This window comes from Eublepharis macularius, chromosome 4, assembly GCF_028583425.1.
Source record: "Eublepharis macularius isolate TG4126 chromosome 4, MPM_Emac_v1.0, whole genome shotgun sequence".
Lineage (NCBI taxonomy): Eukaryota > Metazoa > Chordata > Lepidosauria > Squamata > Eublepharidae > Eublepharis > Eublepharis macularius.
This window is the reverse complement of record NC_072793.1, coordinates 100,023,855-100,041,638: the sequence shown is the minus strand read 5'-3', so window position 1 is coordinate 100,041,638 and position 17,784 is coordinate 100,023,855. Positions and strand designations below refer to the sequence as shown.

At 40.8% G+C, this 17,784-nt stretch overlaps 1 protein-coding gene across 1 annotated transcript in view; it reads right to left on the bottom strand.

Annotated features, from left to right (window-relative positions):
* Nucleotides 1-17,784, bottom strand: part of DOCK3 (dedicator of cytokinesis 3) — a 566,279-nt gene that overhangs the window by 224,326 nt on the left and 324,169 nt on the right. The window contains exons 22-24 of the mRNA XM_054976377.1: nt 15,377-15,477; nt 13,080-13,161; nt 5,416-5,586 (exon numbers count right to left, since the gene is read on the bottom strand). Of these exons, the coding sequence (XP_054832352.1) occupies nt 5,416-5,586; nt 13,080-13,161; nt 15,377-15,477 (354 nt within the window). The remainder of the gene's footprint in view (nt 1-5,415; nt 5,587-13,079; nt 13,162-15,376; nt 15,478-17,784) is intronic.

Genomic DNA, 17,784 nt, shown 5'->3' with positions numbered 1-17,784 from the left:
TCCCAAGCATAATCCCCCCCATTTCCCGCCCCGACGAGGTTTCGGGGATGGCGGGTAGTTGGGGGTCCAGACTGCTGCTGAGTCCCGTCCCTGCAGAGTAGCATGCAAACAAAGATCCTCTGCGCCGCTCCTTCTCTTTGCGTGGCCTAGGGTCCCACTGTCTCGGGGTAGGTAAGGATGTCCACGACAGATGCGAAGCCCCACTCCTGGGGATCGCACCTAGGTTGGCCCATGACCTTCCACCCGATGGTATCGTGTCTAAAGATCTCGGTGGTTGGTTGGAAAGGCCACCTCCTCTCCCAGGTCATACAACTCTGTCGGTGTAAATCCGGTAGCCATCTCTCTAGGGTGTAGGTTGAAGGGAGAAGGATAATTCTCAACAATATGTCAGTCTATGGAGAACAGGACTTGTTGGAGTTGACTCCCTGCCTTGCAGCAAGAAATCCAAGCTCTCTTGAGTCAAGGTTTTTTAATGAGAAATCATAACTACAGTGTATATATGTCCATAGGTTACTCAGAAGCAATAAAAGTGTCTGGCTGTACTTAGGGCTCTTGTTGAGAATGACGTATGGAATACTTGCTACAAAGTTTCAGTCCTTCTCTGTAAGCCCCCACCCTCGGTGCCCGACCAGCTGGGCATAGTCAGTGGGAGAGTAGGAAGGAGCTGTCCCAAGGCCACTGTGGTGAGCCATCTTAGATAAGAGTGCAGTCTTCCCAGGAGCTGGACAGCCTATGTGAAAAACTACACACACACAGAAGATGATTGCAAAGTTCACAAAGATGGAGAGACTGTGGGTAACAGACCTGACAGTAGCCTAAAACGTTCCCTCAAATCTGATGTTGCTGGATTGGTCTAACTGAACCTCCATATATTCAACCCATTGGTGGGACCTTGAGCAGCAACAGCATTGCCAATAGGTCTGAATCCACGTCTGCGGTTGCCTTGGATCCGACATCTTCAGATATGACATGGTGACGAGGATACTTGGAACTTTCCCCCCTTTACTGGTTGTATCCATGTTGTCGCATTGTCTCCAGTGTTAGATCCATGCCTGTATGCTGTTCTGTTTATGGTCCCATCAACGGTTCAGGCACCACTTCATCCTCGACTCTGTATGGATCCGGGACTCAGACTGTGGAGATGGAGTGGAATACTATATCTTCTTGTGTCACAATACTTTCTGATCTGTCTAGAGCAGGTGAATGGCTCTGTCATGTCTGTACCCCTACATCCATGCCATTGTTCTATGTGTTGAACCATTGCTAATGCTGTAGCTTGATTTCATTTTGCAAATGCTCTAACCAACACTTTAGATTCTCTAACAGCCTGAGAACACAGCTGTCTTATCTCTTTTCTTTGAAGCTCACAGAAGTGACCTTGTACTGTTTGAAATGTTGCAGTTTACTCTCATGCATTCCCAGGCCATTTTCTGTGCAAACCTGTGGTCTAGGTGGGAGGGGGGGAAATGAGAGGGTATTTAGAGTTGTACTTTCTTCAAGTCTCTATTCCTATCAAGGAAGCATGTACTGCTTAGATGCTTCCTTGCCTCTGAGTAATTCTATGGACATATATATGGAAATATTGAATTTCCGAATAAAACCATTTAACCAAGAGCTTGGATTTCTTGTTGCAATGGTATAGAGACCTGTCTACCATATCCTGTCATCCATAGCCTGACAGGCTCCTTGACTTTCCATGATCCTGACATCTCTTATGTCTGTGTTCACATTTATCTTTTTTTTTTTTCTTCAGAGGTGGATCCAAAGAGCTCCTCGGGGTTGATTTCAGCTCTGGGGATGAAGATTTGCTAATTGTCAGAAACAAACATGGAACCAACCATTTTGAAGACACTAAGGCCAATCTATGCTCTTGCTCCCCCGCAATGTTAGAGGAAGTTGGGGTGCCTGAACTTGCTAGAACTTTCTCCCACAGTACAGCTTTTAATCTCAGCACACTTTCATTTTGTGCCTTTGGGGGTGAATTTCTAGTACACTTTACAAAAGGCCACATTATGACCCTTGCCAAGACACAATAAACAAAGATCATGGTCATTTCTTCATGTCATTTTTGTATGACACTTGGCACATTTTTAAAATAAAGCTTTCTGGAACATAATTGTCTGCAACACACTTCAAAATGATCTGGTTTAGGGTAACTCTCTTTCGATACCTGACAAAATTCCTCTCTGTGAGAAGGGGGCACTCCATTCATTAGCAGTGTGCCATTAGGTAGGAAATGGCTCATTGCATGCCTGGAAGGGAATCCCTCCTTGACATTCAAAAGCTAGAAAATTGCTCTGTGCAGTAGGGCTGGACATGCACAGAACCAATATGAAACTATACAGAATAATGAAGATGAATGTAAGCTCTCCAGCAGTGTTTCATTGATGAGTGCTAAACTGTGGTTCTGAGCCATATTCTTCTGTAAGGTAGTCCCCTGTGCAAGCACTGAGTCATTACTGACCCATGGGGGATGTCACATCATGACGTTTTCTTGGCAGACTTTTTACGGGGTGGTTTGCCATTGCCTTCCCCAGTCATCTACACTTTACCCCCAGGAAACTTGGTACTCATTTTACCGACCTCAGAAGGATGGAAGGCTGAGTCAACCTTGAGCCAGCTACCTGAACCCAGCTTCCACCAGGATCGAACTCAGGTCGTGAGCAGAGCTTGGGCTGCAGTATTGCAGCTTACCACTCTATTCCATGGGGTGCAGAGTGCCATTCTTCTGTACTTGGTATGTTGCCTATGACCTATGACCAGCTGTGGTCTGTTGTGATATCTGACTGAAGAAATCCCTATCTGTATGCAGATGGTTAAGAGGGCATTGATATTGTACAGAGACAGGAGTGCAAATCAACAAAAACTTTGCCATTCCAACTACATTAAGCTGTTGGTGGTGCTTTCTAAAGGCAATCTTTCCTTCCTTTTCTCTACCTTCCCTTCACACACACTCAGCTTTTGATGTCTCACGAAACAGTAATGTGCTTTTGAGACTTCAGCTTCACTCAAGTGGAGATTTAAAATGTGGCGGGGGGGGGGGGGGAGGAAACTGACCATGGCTTGTACAACAACCCATGTCTTAAACTTGCCACAGTGCATTGTATGAATGCAGCTTGTATATAGTGTTATTTAAGTAATGACATTCACAAAAGAACAACAGTTTACAAAACAGAGGTGCAGAAACTCACCTATAAACCTATATCCTCTCAGGTAGTAGTTCTAAGATTGTAATTGCTGGAAGGATATAGGTTTATATATCAAGTTTTAACATTTTCTCCCAGAGTTTTCAGTTTCTAACTTGTAAGTCTGTTGAAGAAATTATTCATTCCAGAAAGAAAATTTCAGCCTATGTGGAAAATAGAACATATTTCCTATGTAGAACTACGGGGACTGGTGATTTTTTTTTGGGGTTAGAACTATCAAGAGGCCAATATTTTTATTCTTTTATTCAACATAAGACTAACTTTTTCTGGTTTTTTAGAGCTCATAATGAGTAACCTCAGAGTCAATAGTGGGTTTCAGAGATCCCATATATTTGGAAGTCTTCTTCCAGTTTCATTCATTCCAGATTCATTTGAGGAACCAGCTGCGTATTTATAGTGATTATTTCTTTGCTTTTATTGTTGCTGATCAATGTTGGGTCCTCTCTCATTCCAGGTGTGTTGTTTCCTGGAACTGGACATGCTAAATGCAATTTGTTATTTAATATGCAGATATGTAAAAGTTCTTCAGTTACTATTACACAAAACATCTGAAAAAGAGTTCTCCTCAAAATTGTGTTTGAATGCATACCACTTATATCTATCTATAACTATATTCAAGCATATATATATGTATCACATATACAAATGTTTAGATATTTTTCAGTGGTATGTTTCGCAGTGAAGAAAGTTGCTAGGAAAAAATGATTCATTTGATAGAGGTGTTGGGGGAGAGTTTTATGGATACAACGGACCACCAAAAAGATAAATAAGTGGGTTTTACATCAAATTAAGCCTGAGTTCTCCATAGAAGCTAAAATTATTAAAATAAGGCTATCATACTTTGATTGCATTTATAAGAAGAGAAGACTCACATGAAAAGACAGTAATTCTAGAAAAAGTGGAAACCCAACATGATTCAATAAAGGAATCTATGGCCTTCAATTTGCAAGACCTGAGCTAGGCTGTTAATGATAGGTCATTCTGGAGGTCATTAATTCATAAGATCACCATAAAGTTGGAAGTGACTTGATGGCACATAACATGTTTCACAGCATCCATGTTTTTTGTCTTATTTAAGTAGACTGCAAAGTGCTAACAAATGGAAATAAGGTATTTGAATTAGATACTCAATAGGATGTAAAAAATCTTTATTAATGTTTTCATAAAGGATGATTTTCTGGGTAAATAATTATTATGCAGTAGAACAACTTAACAGTATACAGACACTATATATATTTCTGTGTATCAGCATCAACTATTCTTTCTTCACAATAATTATAAAAAATTACTTTCTTCATACCAGTTTTAAGACATGCATAATGAACAAGACATGAAAAGGAAACAGCCAAGAGAATGCAAAAGGCATATCAAACCAAAGATGAAAAATGCCTAACTTTTAAACCTTAAAGTAGGCTAGATTTTTTTTATTTCTAAACCTGATGTAAATGAACCTAGTTCTCATATCAATCTGAGCAACATTATCAGTGGACCCAACAACATGAGCCATACCAACTCAGGTTCATACTCCTGCTCATCCTCCAATGTGATTTATGCCATCACATGTCAGCAATACTCGTCCACTCTCTACATTGGACAAACTGGCCAATCCCTTTGACAAAGAATTAACGGACATAAGTCTGACATCAGGAACCAAAACATGCAAAAACCAGTATGGGAACGTTTTAACCTTCCAGGACATTCAGTTGCTGACCTAAAAGTAGCAGTTTTCCTGCAGAGGAATTTCAAAGGGAGATTAGAAAGAGAGACTGCTGAACTGCAACTGATAACGAAGCTCAAGACTATGTATCCACTTGGACTGAATCGAGACTTCCTGTCTCACTACCAATGCTAATTTCTCCACACCCACTTCCCCTCTGCATACCCCACCTCATTCAATCACACCTGCCTTTGTCATTCACCGGTTATTATCATTCGGCTTCTATAATCACTCCACTCCCCCAGATACAAGGACAGAAGGACTCACATTCTAACTGTATCTGAAAAAGTGAGCTGTAGCTCATGAAAGCTCATATCTTACCTAATTTTGTTAGTTTTATAGGCGCTAGTGGACTCTTCCTCTTTTCTATAACTATACATAAATAGTTTAATATTAAGAGCAATTGTATGAAGTTACTCTTCAAAATCACACTCAAATGCCAAAACTTATGTGCTTCCTCAGAATAGCACTGAAACACATAGTATTTTTTACCTGTGTAAAGATGAGAGTTTCTGAGCTCCTGCTATCCAAGCTGAGCACAAATCTGATGGACTGGAAAAGTTCTTGGATGCTGACTCTGAAGTGTTCCTCCTCCATTCCACAAGTTGCTCTAGAGTAAAGGATCCGAGACTGGACAATAAACTTGAAGAGATATTCCAAGGCCTTCAGGAGCAGAAAGACAGCATAACAAAGAGAAGGAAGTAAAGGAACTTTAGAAAAAGCCGGAAGAGGAAAGTAGGCAAATGTTTAACAAACAGATTCATTTTCAAAAAGAGGCTGTACATCTGATCAGTTAAAAGTCAGTAAATTAAGATACTCAAAATTTACTTTCCTGCAAGTGCAAACAAACTCTAGAAAAAATACAGATACAATGTAAATGCATCTATGATCTTATGAAGATAAGAGTTATCATATTTGGCACTTTATGGTTTTTGCCTGTCATCTTATACTAATGCCTACTACATTTGTGTGAAGAAATCAGACATGACTCTGACCATATGAGATTTTTGACTCAGCTCTGAAAATGTGTTATTCCCTAGTACTTACTAATCCCAGATATTAGTGGGGGATTAAGGTTGTATCTCTTTCCTAAGAATGAGAAAAATGAGTTGTTTATCTGTAGTTTTTGTTCTTCAAATAGTGATCTGTCAATTCACAATGATGGGCTTTGCATCTGTGCAGAGCCCTGACTTGGAACCTTCTAGTATTAGGTTCAAAAGTCCTCTCGCCTCAGAGATGCAGTTCAAACTTCTCATACACAATGGAGTTGCAGCTTCCTGCTTAGCTCATTCCAAACTGTAAGAGAATTCCACAGTCAGTAAAAGGCACTGCTGGAAGGAAGATAGGTTGTGTAAATGTACAAATGATCACTCAAAAAACAAGAGTTACAGGTTTTTACTTTTTTTGTGGTCTCTGTGCATCACACTGATGAGTATAGACTACAAGCCTACCTACCCATAGGTGGGTACACATGCTTCAGGAAAAGAGAATGTTGAAAACAGCTCAGCTGAAGGATGCATTTGCTCTGGCTCTGACATCTAGGGCATAGTGCTTCATATAGCCAGAAGACTGGGCCTGTGTGAATGTTTAGCAGAATTCAGGAAGAGGAATCCATCCACTGAAAATGGAGGATGTAGCCATAAGTCTAGTAGAGTGAGCTAGAAGAACTAGATGATTTTGAGATCCAGTAGCTAAACCACCATGAGGAGGTATGCTGTCTTTTCTTGGGTCCCGAGTAGTTGTGAAGGGTGGACCAAGGGGGGGGGGAATGGAAAAATAACCCTCCTGGTTTTTTCCCCCAAGGAATGTCTTCAATTTTTCTAGCACTAAAATTAGGAAATTTTGGAGAGAACTATGAAATAAAAGAAAAGAACTATGAAATATTTTCTCATTTAGAATGAATGAAACCTATCCATCTGTCTATAGTACAAAGAGCAATTCAATCATACAAAATGAACACTTTTCTATGTTGATCTGCCTGCATGAATATCATTATATGGCCACATGATGTGGGACATACATCATCAGATTTCCCAATATTTCAACTTTTTTTCTTAAAAGTGCCCATTGGATTCATTAATTGGATCAGGACTGCAGTACAGTACAAAGATTAAATGATTTCTCCCAGTAAGTTTGTGTTGCTGAGCGGAACATACATGTAGTGATGTGAAGACTGATACATTTTCCACTTTTTTTCTATGAAAAATGTCCCATTTCTTAAAATGCACTGTTTCATTAAATTATTTAGTTTAGTGAATGGCGACAATTCCAACTAAATTAGGCAGTTATGATAATGTAATTAACTTTTTTTCAGCTAGGAATTATACTAAGTCTCTCTTATACAAGCACTCAGATCATAACACGTGTCTTTTATTAAATATTTTCCCTAATCAAATTTTCAGTTCAGCTAATTTTAACTATTTGAAAAAGCTGAAATATTTATATGGCATGTAAAGATGGTGCACTTTAATATTTGCTCTTCCCAAGTCCTGAAATAACCTCACTTACTTTAACTTTGTAATCTTTACAACAGCCTGGCTTGACATGATTCTTGACCTCTATTCAAAGTAACAATATTTACGTTGGCCTCAGTCATGAAGCCAATCTCTGAAGTTCTGATCAGAATATGCAAAACATGTTATTTATCTATCCCTAAGGTCTATGTCTTGCCATTAGAGATGGGCACAAACCAAAATACGAACCAAAGTTCGTGACAAACCAGGCCAGTTCGTGGTTCATGAACCAGCGGTTTGTCAGAGTCCGTTTCTGACGAACCGCCATGAACTTTAGGCTGGTTCATTTGGTTCATTTTTTGGTTCGTCACTGCAGACAGCCTGGCACCAATCAATCAGTTTCCTAGGCAACAGGGGATGGACTTCCTGCAGACTTCCTGCTGACCCGGAAGTGGCCTTCTGCTGGCCAGGAAGTGACTTTCTGCTGACTCGGAATTGACAATTTGCTGACCTGGATGTGATGTTTTCATGAACCAAATGAACCGGTCCGTGTACTGGGGCAGGTTTATGAAATGCGACAAACCATGAACTGTATAGTTTGTTTCTTTTCCAGTTCGTGCCCATCTCTACCTGCCATACATCAAATTCTTAAAAGTAGTTTATTTTACAAAATTCTATAGAATCTATAGGAAAGATGAAAAATATATGGCCAAAGATAAATACTTTTAAAAAACCCAGTTCCCCAATTTTACTGGGAAAATTAATAGTAGAGAGTAAAAATGCTATACTGAAGACACTGAAATTAAAAGAAAAACTGGACTTACTTTGAAGGTTTCTTCTGATCAGTGGATTGGAATGTATCCTTGTGATGAGTAATGTCATCCACTCACTCTACAAGTAGGGCATATGCAAATTTAATTAAAACTGTTTCTATGTCTGGTTGGAGGTGGACCCCAGTCCATGACTTGCAAAGGTACAAGGTAAGAATAATTTCTACCAAATCAGACACTAGAGAGACTACCAAGTGGCAGAAAATGGGAAAGGACCAGAAGTAAAAGATGAAAGCAAAGAACTAAAAGAAACTAACTAAGGATGGACAGGGTTCTGTGCCATGTGGTTGTTCTCTCAAATTCCTCAGCCACCACAATGGCAGGAAAGAATACTTTCCAATACACTGATGAGAAGAAACTTCCACACCAAGTCCAATGCTTCATTCTCTATCAGTGAATGAATGTTTCCTTGTGATGAGTTGTCAAAAAACCTGTCTCATCCCAGGTGGGAGATGAAAGTGAATTATTGGGGATTGAACTGCCAGAAGAGTCATTTGCCTAAGGCTATCTCTGGTGAATTGTACCATGTGCTTGATGCAAATCTTTAGCACCCTCCTGACATCCAGTTCATGCCAGCCCTGCTCTCTAGATTGATTAGGATACAAGTAGAAGGAAAGTAGTCAGATCACCTGGTTGAAGTAAGGGGGTCTGTCCTTAGTATAAAGAAAGAAAGTCATCCTGAAGGATTGAATCCTCAATGCAATAGTCTTCAGGATTTCAAATGGACATTTATGCAGTGCACAAAGAACCCTGCAAAGGACTCTTGATGGGCTCCAGTGTTATATGGGAGGGTTAGAGGGGAGAGAGACATTCCCCTGAGGAACCTTGCTGTGGCTATGTAAGTATAAAGACTGACAACAGAGGAGAGGGCTACTTTGTGACAGCAAAGAGTATCGGGATGTAGTCCCTACACCAGGCCATCATGGACAAAAAGCAAAACTTTCTGGAACCTCACTGCTTGGGGACTGACTTGTTTCCTGTGATAATACTAGGTGAAGGCTTTTCAGGTGATCATATATTTTTAAAGCAGATGATCATCTAGATATTAGTAAGACATCATAATCCTAGCTAGTAACCAAAAGTTTCTTGAGTCTTCCTTTCATTCTCCAGGTGAAGAGGCACAGCCAGCCCAGAATGGAGTGAAGAAACAGCCCTGAAAGAAAATGTTGTGTGCTGGCCGGATTATCTAGAGAGTAAGCTGAGCCACTGACACTAGTTCAGAAAACCAGGACTTTCCTGGTCAACAGGGAGTTGTTAAGATGACTTCAGCTGCTTCTCTGCAGATCCTGCAATGAATGGAGTTGCGGGGTATGAGTAGAAAAGCCACAAGGACCACTGAGTGGTGATAGTGCCCTCTACCTCTTCTTCCTCTGGAATCTCAACAGGAACTTGGGATTTTGCTGTTAACTGATGATGTGAATAGGTCCAGGCATGGGAGGCCTATGGAGTCTAGCTCCCAACAGCTGAGCCAGTCAATTAGGATGAATAGGCCTTGCGATGCTGTGCTTGAAGAAATGCCATGTTATCTTCTACCTAAAGAAGCATCTATAGAGCTTTGTGTTAAAGTGAGTGGGAATTTGTGCCTCCCTGCTGATTCATGTGCACACCTTCACCATCTGACTCTCAAAAGCTCATACCCTGGAAATCTAGTTGGTTTTTAAGGTGCTACTGCACAGGGCCGGATTTAGGGTTGCCGGCGCCCAGGGCAACCCTAGTCTGATTGGTTGCATGTGCACGCAGAGCGCTCCCGGTACTGTGTGATGATGTCATTTTGGTGACATCATTATGCAGTGCGGAGTGGTGGGAGGCAGCGTGCGGGGCTGGGAAGCCACCTGTGCCATTCGCCTCCCCGCAGGCGAGTGGCGCGGGCGGCCTCGCAGCCCCCCGCACTGCCTTTTGCCTGCCCTGCAGGACAGGGCGTGGCCGACTTGCCACGCGTGCCCTGTCCTGCAGGGCAGGCAAAAGGCAGCGCGGGAGGCTGCGAGGCTGCCCGCGCTGCCACCCGCATGCTCCCAGCAGCTGGCAGCTGCTCCCAATGCCCCCTCCCTGGCAGCGCCGGGGGCAGACTACCCCCCATGCCCCCCCTTGATCCGGCCCTGCTACTGGACCTGTATCTTGCTCTTCTACTGCACACCATCATGGCTACCCACCTAAAACTATCTTCACCATCATGATGTCAGTGAAGATGAGCACACTTTTTCCTTCCATTCTTCCATCCCATTTCCTTTCAGGCAAGGTGAATGCCAAAGCCTCAACACAATGTAAGGCTAATGGAACACTTCTCATAACTGCTGAAGCCTTTACATGGAAGAAGGAAATGGAGACCACTGTGGAGAGGTTCGGCCAGGCTGGTAGATCACCTGCACCTCCCACAGACTGGGAGGACAGCATGGATGAGGATGGAGTTGCATATGGCTGTAGAGGCAAGATTCCAGCTATTGCAGCCACAGTATACTCCTGGAACATCCAAGAAGTACTTTTTCTTGTTTGCCTTCCCTGTGGTTGATACTAGCTATGAAGTGGTGAAAAAATCTGTTTTCATCATTGTTTTGGCATTCTCACTAGTCTCAGTCAATTAGGAAAAACCCTAGAAAGGTGAAAAGGCGCTGTGAAAACTCATACGGTTTAAGGAGCAAGTAGGGAATGGACTGGAGGTCCATCTCCAATCAAAAGTAGAAGCAGTTTCAATTAAATTTGTATATGCCCTGCATGCAGAGCAAGTGAGAGGTGTATCACAAGAATGTCTTCTGCCACTAGAAGAAAATATCGGAGTTTGTGTGGGCAGGAAAGAAACCCAGAGTAAAGATAAAAGTTCTTTGTGATGTGAAGGAAATAGGTGGAATGAAGTTACCTGATCTTCGACTTTACCATGAAGCGATATGCCTAGTCTGGTTAAAAGAATGGGTGTCTTTAAGCAATCATAATTTGTTAACCTTGGAAGACGATAATAAGCTTTTTGGATGGCATGCATATATGTGGTACAATAAGTATAAAATGGATGCAATGTTCCAGCACCACTATTTGAGAAGGAATTTATTGTTGACTTGGCTAAAGTACAAAAAATATATAGATCAGAAGAAACCACTGTGGATTATACCAGCTGAGGTGATCAACCCAAATCTAGAGTATAAGGGAAAAGAATGGCTTACCCTCAAGGACTTAACAGAAGTAGCAGATAAGGAGCTGAAGCTTAAACCAAATGAGGAGTTGCCTTTTAAGTATGGTTGGTTACAATACAGACAAATAAAAGATTTATTTGACTCAGACCAAAGGAAAACAGGTTTTAGAATTAAAAACTCAGAATTTGAAGAACTTTTGTTAGGAGATAATACTAAAGCAGTTTCAAAAATGTATAAATTGTTATTGAAGTGGTTCACAGAAGATGAAACAGTCAAGCTACAGATGGTAAAGTGGGCAATAAATTGTAATAATGAAGTAACGATGGAAGCGTGGGAACAATTGTGGAAAAACGCGTTAAAAATATCAACATGTACCAGTGTAAGAGAGAATGGCTATAAAATGATATATAGATGGTATTTAACACCAAAAAAATTAGCCATAGCCAATAAACAGCTATCCAATAAGTGTTGGAAATGTAAGGCGCATGAGGGCTCTCTATTTCATATGTGGTGGACTTGCCGAAAGGGTAGAGACTTTTGGACTAAAATTTGTGTTGAGATGTCTTTGATACTCCAGTATAATGTTGTTAAAAACCCAGAAATGTTGTTGTTATCTTTGCATTTAGAAGATGTTAATAGAAATGACAAGACATTGTTATATTATATGATAACAGCAGCAAGAATGTTATATGCCCAATACTGGAAGAAAGAAGAAATACCTGAAATTGAAGAATGGACAAGGAAATTGTTGTACATGGCTGAAATGGACAAGTTAACAAGAAATTTGGAAGATCAAGATCCGGAAAGGTTTTTGGAAGATTGGAAAAAACTAAAAAAATATATGGAAAAGAGATGGGATGTTAAGGGACAATTATGGTCTTTTGAAAGGTTTTAAGATATTAAGTAAGATAAGATATAGTTAAGATCTTTACCAATAATGAGACAAGAACAACTATAGTATAGAAATAATGTGATAATAATAATGGGGGGTTGGAGTGCTGTTGGAAGTCAACATGGAAAAGGGGGAGGGTAGGGGTGGGGAAATATAGCTCTGGGAAATTAAATGAATTGTACATGTATTTTAATTTGATTGTATTGACCCATCCAATAAAAATTGTTAAAAAAAAAAAAGAATGTCTTCTGCCACTTATGGAGAATCACATTTTTCTGTGTTCAGCTGAGGCCAGAGGAGGATTTGGTACATGTAAATAACCACATACATTATTCTGTCCCCATACTATTACTATATCCCTGTCTGGCAGCTAAATTGCAACGGACCATCTGCTTCCATCTACTACTCTCCATAAGAAGCAAACCCCTAGCAGGGGAACTGGAGATGATTTTGTTGCAATAACTTTAACATTACTGACAACTTAATGCTTCCAGGTTTCAAGGCTGAAAGCTTAGAGAAAGCCTGCGCCAAGCTACTACCAAATTCCTGGTATAATCTGAAATAAAACATAAAAAAGAATATATTGATTTTATACAGATGGCATTTTTTCAGACTTTCCTTCTTGTTAATGAATGAGAGAAAAATAGTTCAACATGAATTAACATTTGACCTCACTGATTCAGAAAATTATACCCTAAAAGAAGTTATACCCTAAGACTACTAAATGAATAGTCCAAGACAAAATAAGTTTTCATTTTCTCTAGGTAAACAATAATAGAATTTAAGACAATGCTTTGCCCAGTAGAAAACTCACCCATTAAGTGTTGCTTTGAACACAATGGAATTTATATAGAAGACATACCCTCATCGCCTCCTGAATATGGTCCTGTCGCACAAGCTCAGCTGATCGGTCCATATACCACTTCAAACACCGAATCAGTTCTCTGAGTAAAAAAACCCCCCAATAGAACAGTATCAGTCATCAATTCTGAAGTTATCAAGCACAAATCTTCATCTTCTGAAATAGCTTCTTTGTTAGCAAGAATTCTTACTCAGTTCATTTTTCATTGCTGTACACAGTATAACTCTTGAGATATTAGCAAATAAATGGAGCATCAAAATACAATTTTTAGAATCTCAAAATAGTTTCTCCAAATTAATGGAGAAAGGCAAAACAAATGAAAGACAGAGGTTACAACAGATACTATTGGAAAAGAAAACACGAAATATTTTTGATTTAAAACAAACAGGAGAAGTGATATTCTGACAAGTATTGAAAAAAAGGATTCCCGAGTTAACATTCTGTGCCATCAGGGTGAGAAACTCAATGCACTAAACCCAATCTTTCTCAGGACAAGAATCAGTATAAGCACTGTGTCATTAACAACAACATCTTGAAATGACAAAACTAGTCATGAAGGTGAAAAGCTAGCAGGGAATTGGGGTCTATCCTAAGTTTTGCATGTACGATTTTCGGTCTGCTGGACAGAAGTTATCAGTATATGCTTGATGCATGGAGGGATCTTTGAGATCTATGAATGTGAATCATACATCCACCTCTAGAAGAGGAAGGATACTTATCCTAATTTTTGTGTGAGAATTAATTTGTTCAGTTTCCTGAGACTGACGGGTCTCCCACCTTTTTTCAGAAGTGTGAAACAACTGGAATAGAAGCTATACTGGCACTGGGATATCAAACCAGTTATGTAGCTGCTCCTAAAGAGGGAGATGAACACTTCACATGACACTGGATTTGGTGGAGTGATGCAGAAAACTTCATATCCCATCAAAACCCAGCCAGAGCATAACAGCAGCATAAAACATTTTAGCATCTTAAAACAAGTATTATGCAACAGTTCCCAGTCCAGAAGCTGCGTAAAAAGAAACATTTGAGTCTGGTGCCTAAAAGTGAGTATCGTAGGTGCCAGATGAGCATAAAGGGGAAAGGCATTCCACAGGCCACCAGTGAAAAAAAGCTCTGTCTATGGTTGCCACTCACTTCACCTCTACAGACAGGGACACAGAAAGCCAGGCTCGCGAGGAGGATCTTAACTGGCGGGCTGCAAAGTATGAGAAGATGTAGATCCAACAATATTCTTGAGTTTGTGAGATATAGGTGGTATTAATGATGGTTTGGACTAGGCATCATTAGTAGTCTCCAGCAGTTTGCCTCAGAGCTAGCTACAGAACCAAAGAAATAGGGCGCCAAACAGTGTTGACTTGCATGGGACAGTTTGCACTGACGCTATAGATGGCGATAGAGGAGTAGAGTTTATGCTAGTTGTGGTGTGTTACATAACAACTGAAAAATACTAAGCTAGTCAGATGTCAGGTATTTTTTTTTTAAATTCCCATCTCTAGCACAACAAAGAGCTAAATGAGATTAGGAGCCCTATGATCACATTTTATTTTTGTTGTTACTTAAAAGAAGCTGCAGAGTCCTGTGCTGGTGCATGTATGCTTACTATCTAACTTTCCCTTATTGAACTAGCATCAAGACCTGGAGGGAACTTAGTTTGAGGGAATTTAATTTGAGAAAACAGTATAGGAGAAAATGTTTAAAGCCCCTCTAGCACTACTCCTGCAATCAAATTAGTAGTCCCTTGTGGTTGCTCTAAAGTTTTTTTTAAAATGGAGATCTCATAGATCTTCTGCATTATTGTCTAGTTTGAGCCCCAAGCAAAGTTTCATCATTGTTCCTAGCAGTAATAGCAGCCAGAGCATGGATCAGTGCGGGGAGTGGGGGCAGCTGACCAGCCAGCAAAAGCAGCAGAAAGCAGTGAAGGAATCCTTCCTCTCCCCCAGCAATCCTACATGGCTGTGTCTTTGAAAACTACATTTCCCAGGTAAAACTGCATCACTCAACATGGTAATGAACACTTTCCTGGCATCTAGCCTGATCTTAAGGGTTAGAGATGAGGCACTAAGCTCTGTCCTAAGCCATTTCACTAGAATCTGCTTCACAGAAGTGACACAGCAATCCCACAGGACAGTTGCCTCAGAAATACAAGATAAAAGGGTTTTCCCCCCCAAATTTTGAGCTTATATGGGAGCTATTATATATAAAGTATATCAGTAATTACTCAGATTAGAACTTTACATTCACATTTAAATTTTAAAGGGTTACCATGTGTGATAAGCGGAGAAAACAGGACCTACTTGTATGCCAGTGCCCCTGCAAAGTGCTTTTGAATGTAAGTGTCCATCACAGGTCGAAAATGAAAATATTTGCTGTCACGTAGGAGATTTATGATAAACACCTGCAGGGTTTAGAGAAAAGTATACATAGTAAGACAAAGATTTAAAATACAACAAATAAACTGGCACTACCAATTTCATAAAGTTTCCTTTCTTGGTGGTCTGGGAGTGAGGCAGTCCTCACTTTTGGGAGTAGTTCCTCGTCTCCGAGGGAGGGCCAGTTGACTCAATTGATCCCAGCAGGGAGGGGCTTGTCCTTGGTTCAGCAGTTCCATTTCCAAGCCATGTATCTCTGTGTGAGCCTCCGATATGAGACATCTTTTCCCTCCACCTTCTCACTTTACCTATCAACCTTAACTGGAACATGTCTTGGATACTTCCAGCTCTCCCCTTACTATTAGACACTTTGGCTGGATAGGACTGCCCCACTCCTGGACCACCGAGAAAGGAAGCTTCACAGTGAGGATTTAAATCTTCCATTATCCAATGGTCCAGGGAGTGGGGCAGCCCTCACTTTTGGAATATATGTGAGCAGTGTACCCTGGGGTGGGTGACTGATTTCTGAAAAAAGGTGTTGCTGTAGTACCCTCCTTCCAAAGGCTGCTTCTGCAGACAATATTTTGTCTATCCTACAGTGTTTGGTACAGAAGTGTACCAATTTCCAGGTTGTGGCTTTGCATATCAGTTCCAAGGAGGGAAATGACCTATATACTGCCAAGGTGGCTGCTCCCCTAAGAGAGTGAGCTGTGGTGCCTGCTGGGGGTTCCAACTATCTAGCTTTGTATTCTATGATGATACATTCCCTAATCCATCTGCTTAGTGTGGATGAAGATATATATTGCCCTAGGGAGTGCTTCCTAAATGATAAAACATGTTCTCTGACTTGCGTATTTGTTCTGTCCAGGTAGTAACTCCGTTCTCTTCTCACATCTAGGCAATGCCATTCCCTTTCTTTCTTGTGTTTCGGGTTTGTGCAAAAAGATGGCAATATTATGTCCTCATTCCTGTGGAAAGTGGAGTTTATCTTTGGGATAAATGAGGGATCTGGTCTTAGTACTACTTTTTCATTATGGCATATACAAAGTTCCCTGTCTACCAATAATGCTCTTATCTCAGAGACCCTTCTTGCAAAAGTAATTCCTACAAAAAAAATGGATTTGAGCATCAATTCCTTTAACGGGAATGATGCCATGGGTTCAAATGGCTCTTTTGTGAGTGCTGATAATATTATGTTAAGGTTCCATGTTGGGAATCTATGGATTTGAGGTGGATTTATCAAGGCTGTTCCTCTCAAGAACTGTTTAATGTGTGGAAGTTGGGTGAGAGATGTCTCCTTTATTACTCCTCTTATGGCAGATATGGCTGATACTTGGCATTTTAATGTACTAGTGCTAAGCCCTTTATCTAGTCCATCTTGTAGAAAAAGAAGTATCTCTTTAACTGAAGCTGTTAAGGGGTTAGTCCCTTTATCCCTGCACCAGCTATGGAATAGCTGCCATGTATTGTTATAGCTCTTGTTTGGTGAGCATCTTCTAGATCCTAGCATAGTGGAAATCATTCTCTTTGTGTAGCCTAGTTCTTTCAGCTGCTTGTGCTCAATCTCCATCCTGTGAGATTTAGGGAAGCTGGATCTGGATGTTGTATCTTCCTTTGCGTTTATAGATCAATCATCTGTGGTAATTGTCCCGGTTCTGGACCCAATAACCTCTTCAGTTCCTGAAACCATGCCCTCCTTGGCCAGAAGGTAGCTATCAGGGTCACCTCTGCTTGTCGTTCCACCACCTTCTGTACCACCCTGTTTAGTATTTGTATCGGTGGAAAAGCATATAGTAGTTTTTGAGGCCAGTCTCTGTTCAGTGCATCTGTCTCAATCGCCTGCATGTATTTTCTTCTTGAGAAGAACTTCTCTACTTAATGGTTCTGTGCATTTGCAAACACCGGATTTACGTCCGCTACAACAGTTTGGTGTAGTGGTTAAGAGCGCGGGACTCTAATATGGAGAGCCGGGTTTGATTCCCCACTCTTCCACTTGAAGCCAGCTGAGTGACCTTGGGTCAGTCACAGTTCTCTGGAGCTCTCTCAGCCCCACCCACCTCACAGGGTGTTTTGTTGTGGGGATATTAATGACATGCTTTGTAAATTGCTCTGAGTGGACACTAAGTTGCCCTGAAGGGCGGTATATAAATCGAATGTTGTTGTTGTTGTTTGTTGTTATTGTTATTATTATTATTATTATATACCTTTTGCATGCTTGTTTGAAAACTTCCCTGTTGAGGGTCCATTCTGCTTAGTCTATTGTACTTCTGCTTAGCCAGTCTGCAATTGTATTTTCTGTCTTATAACATGCACCGCTTTTATTGACTTCAGGT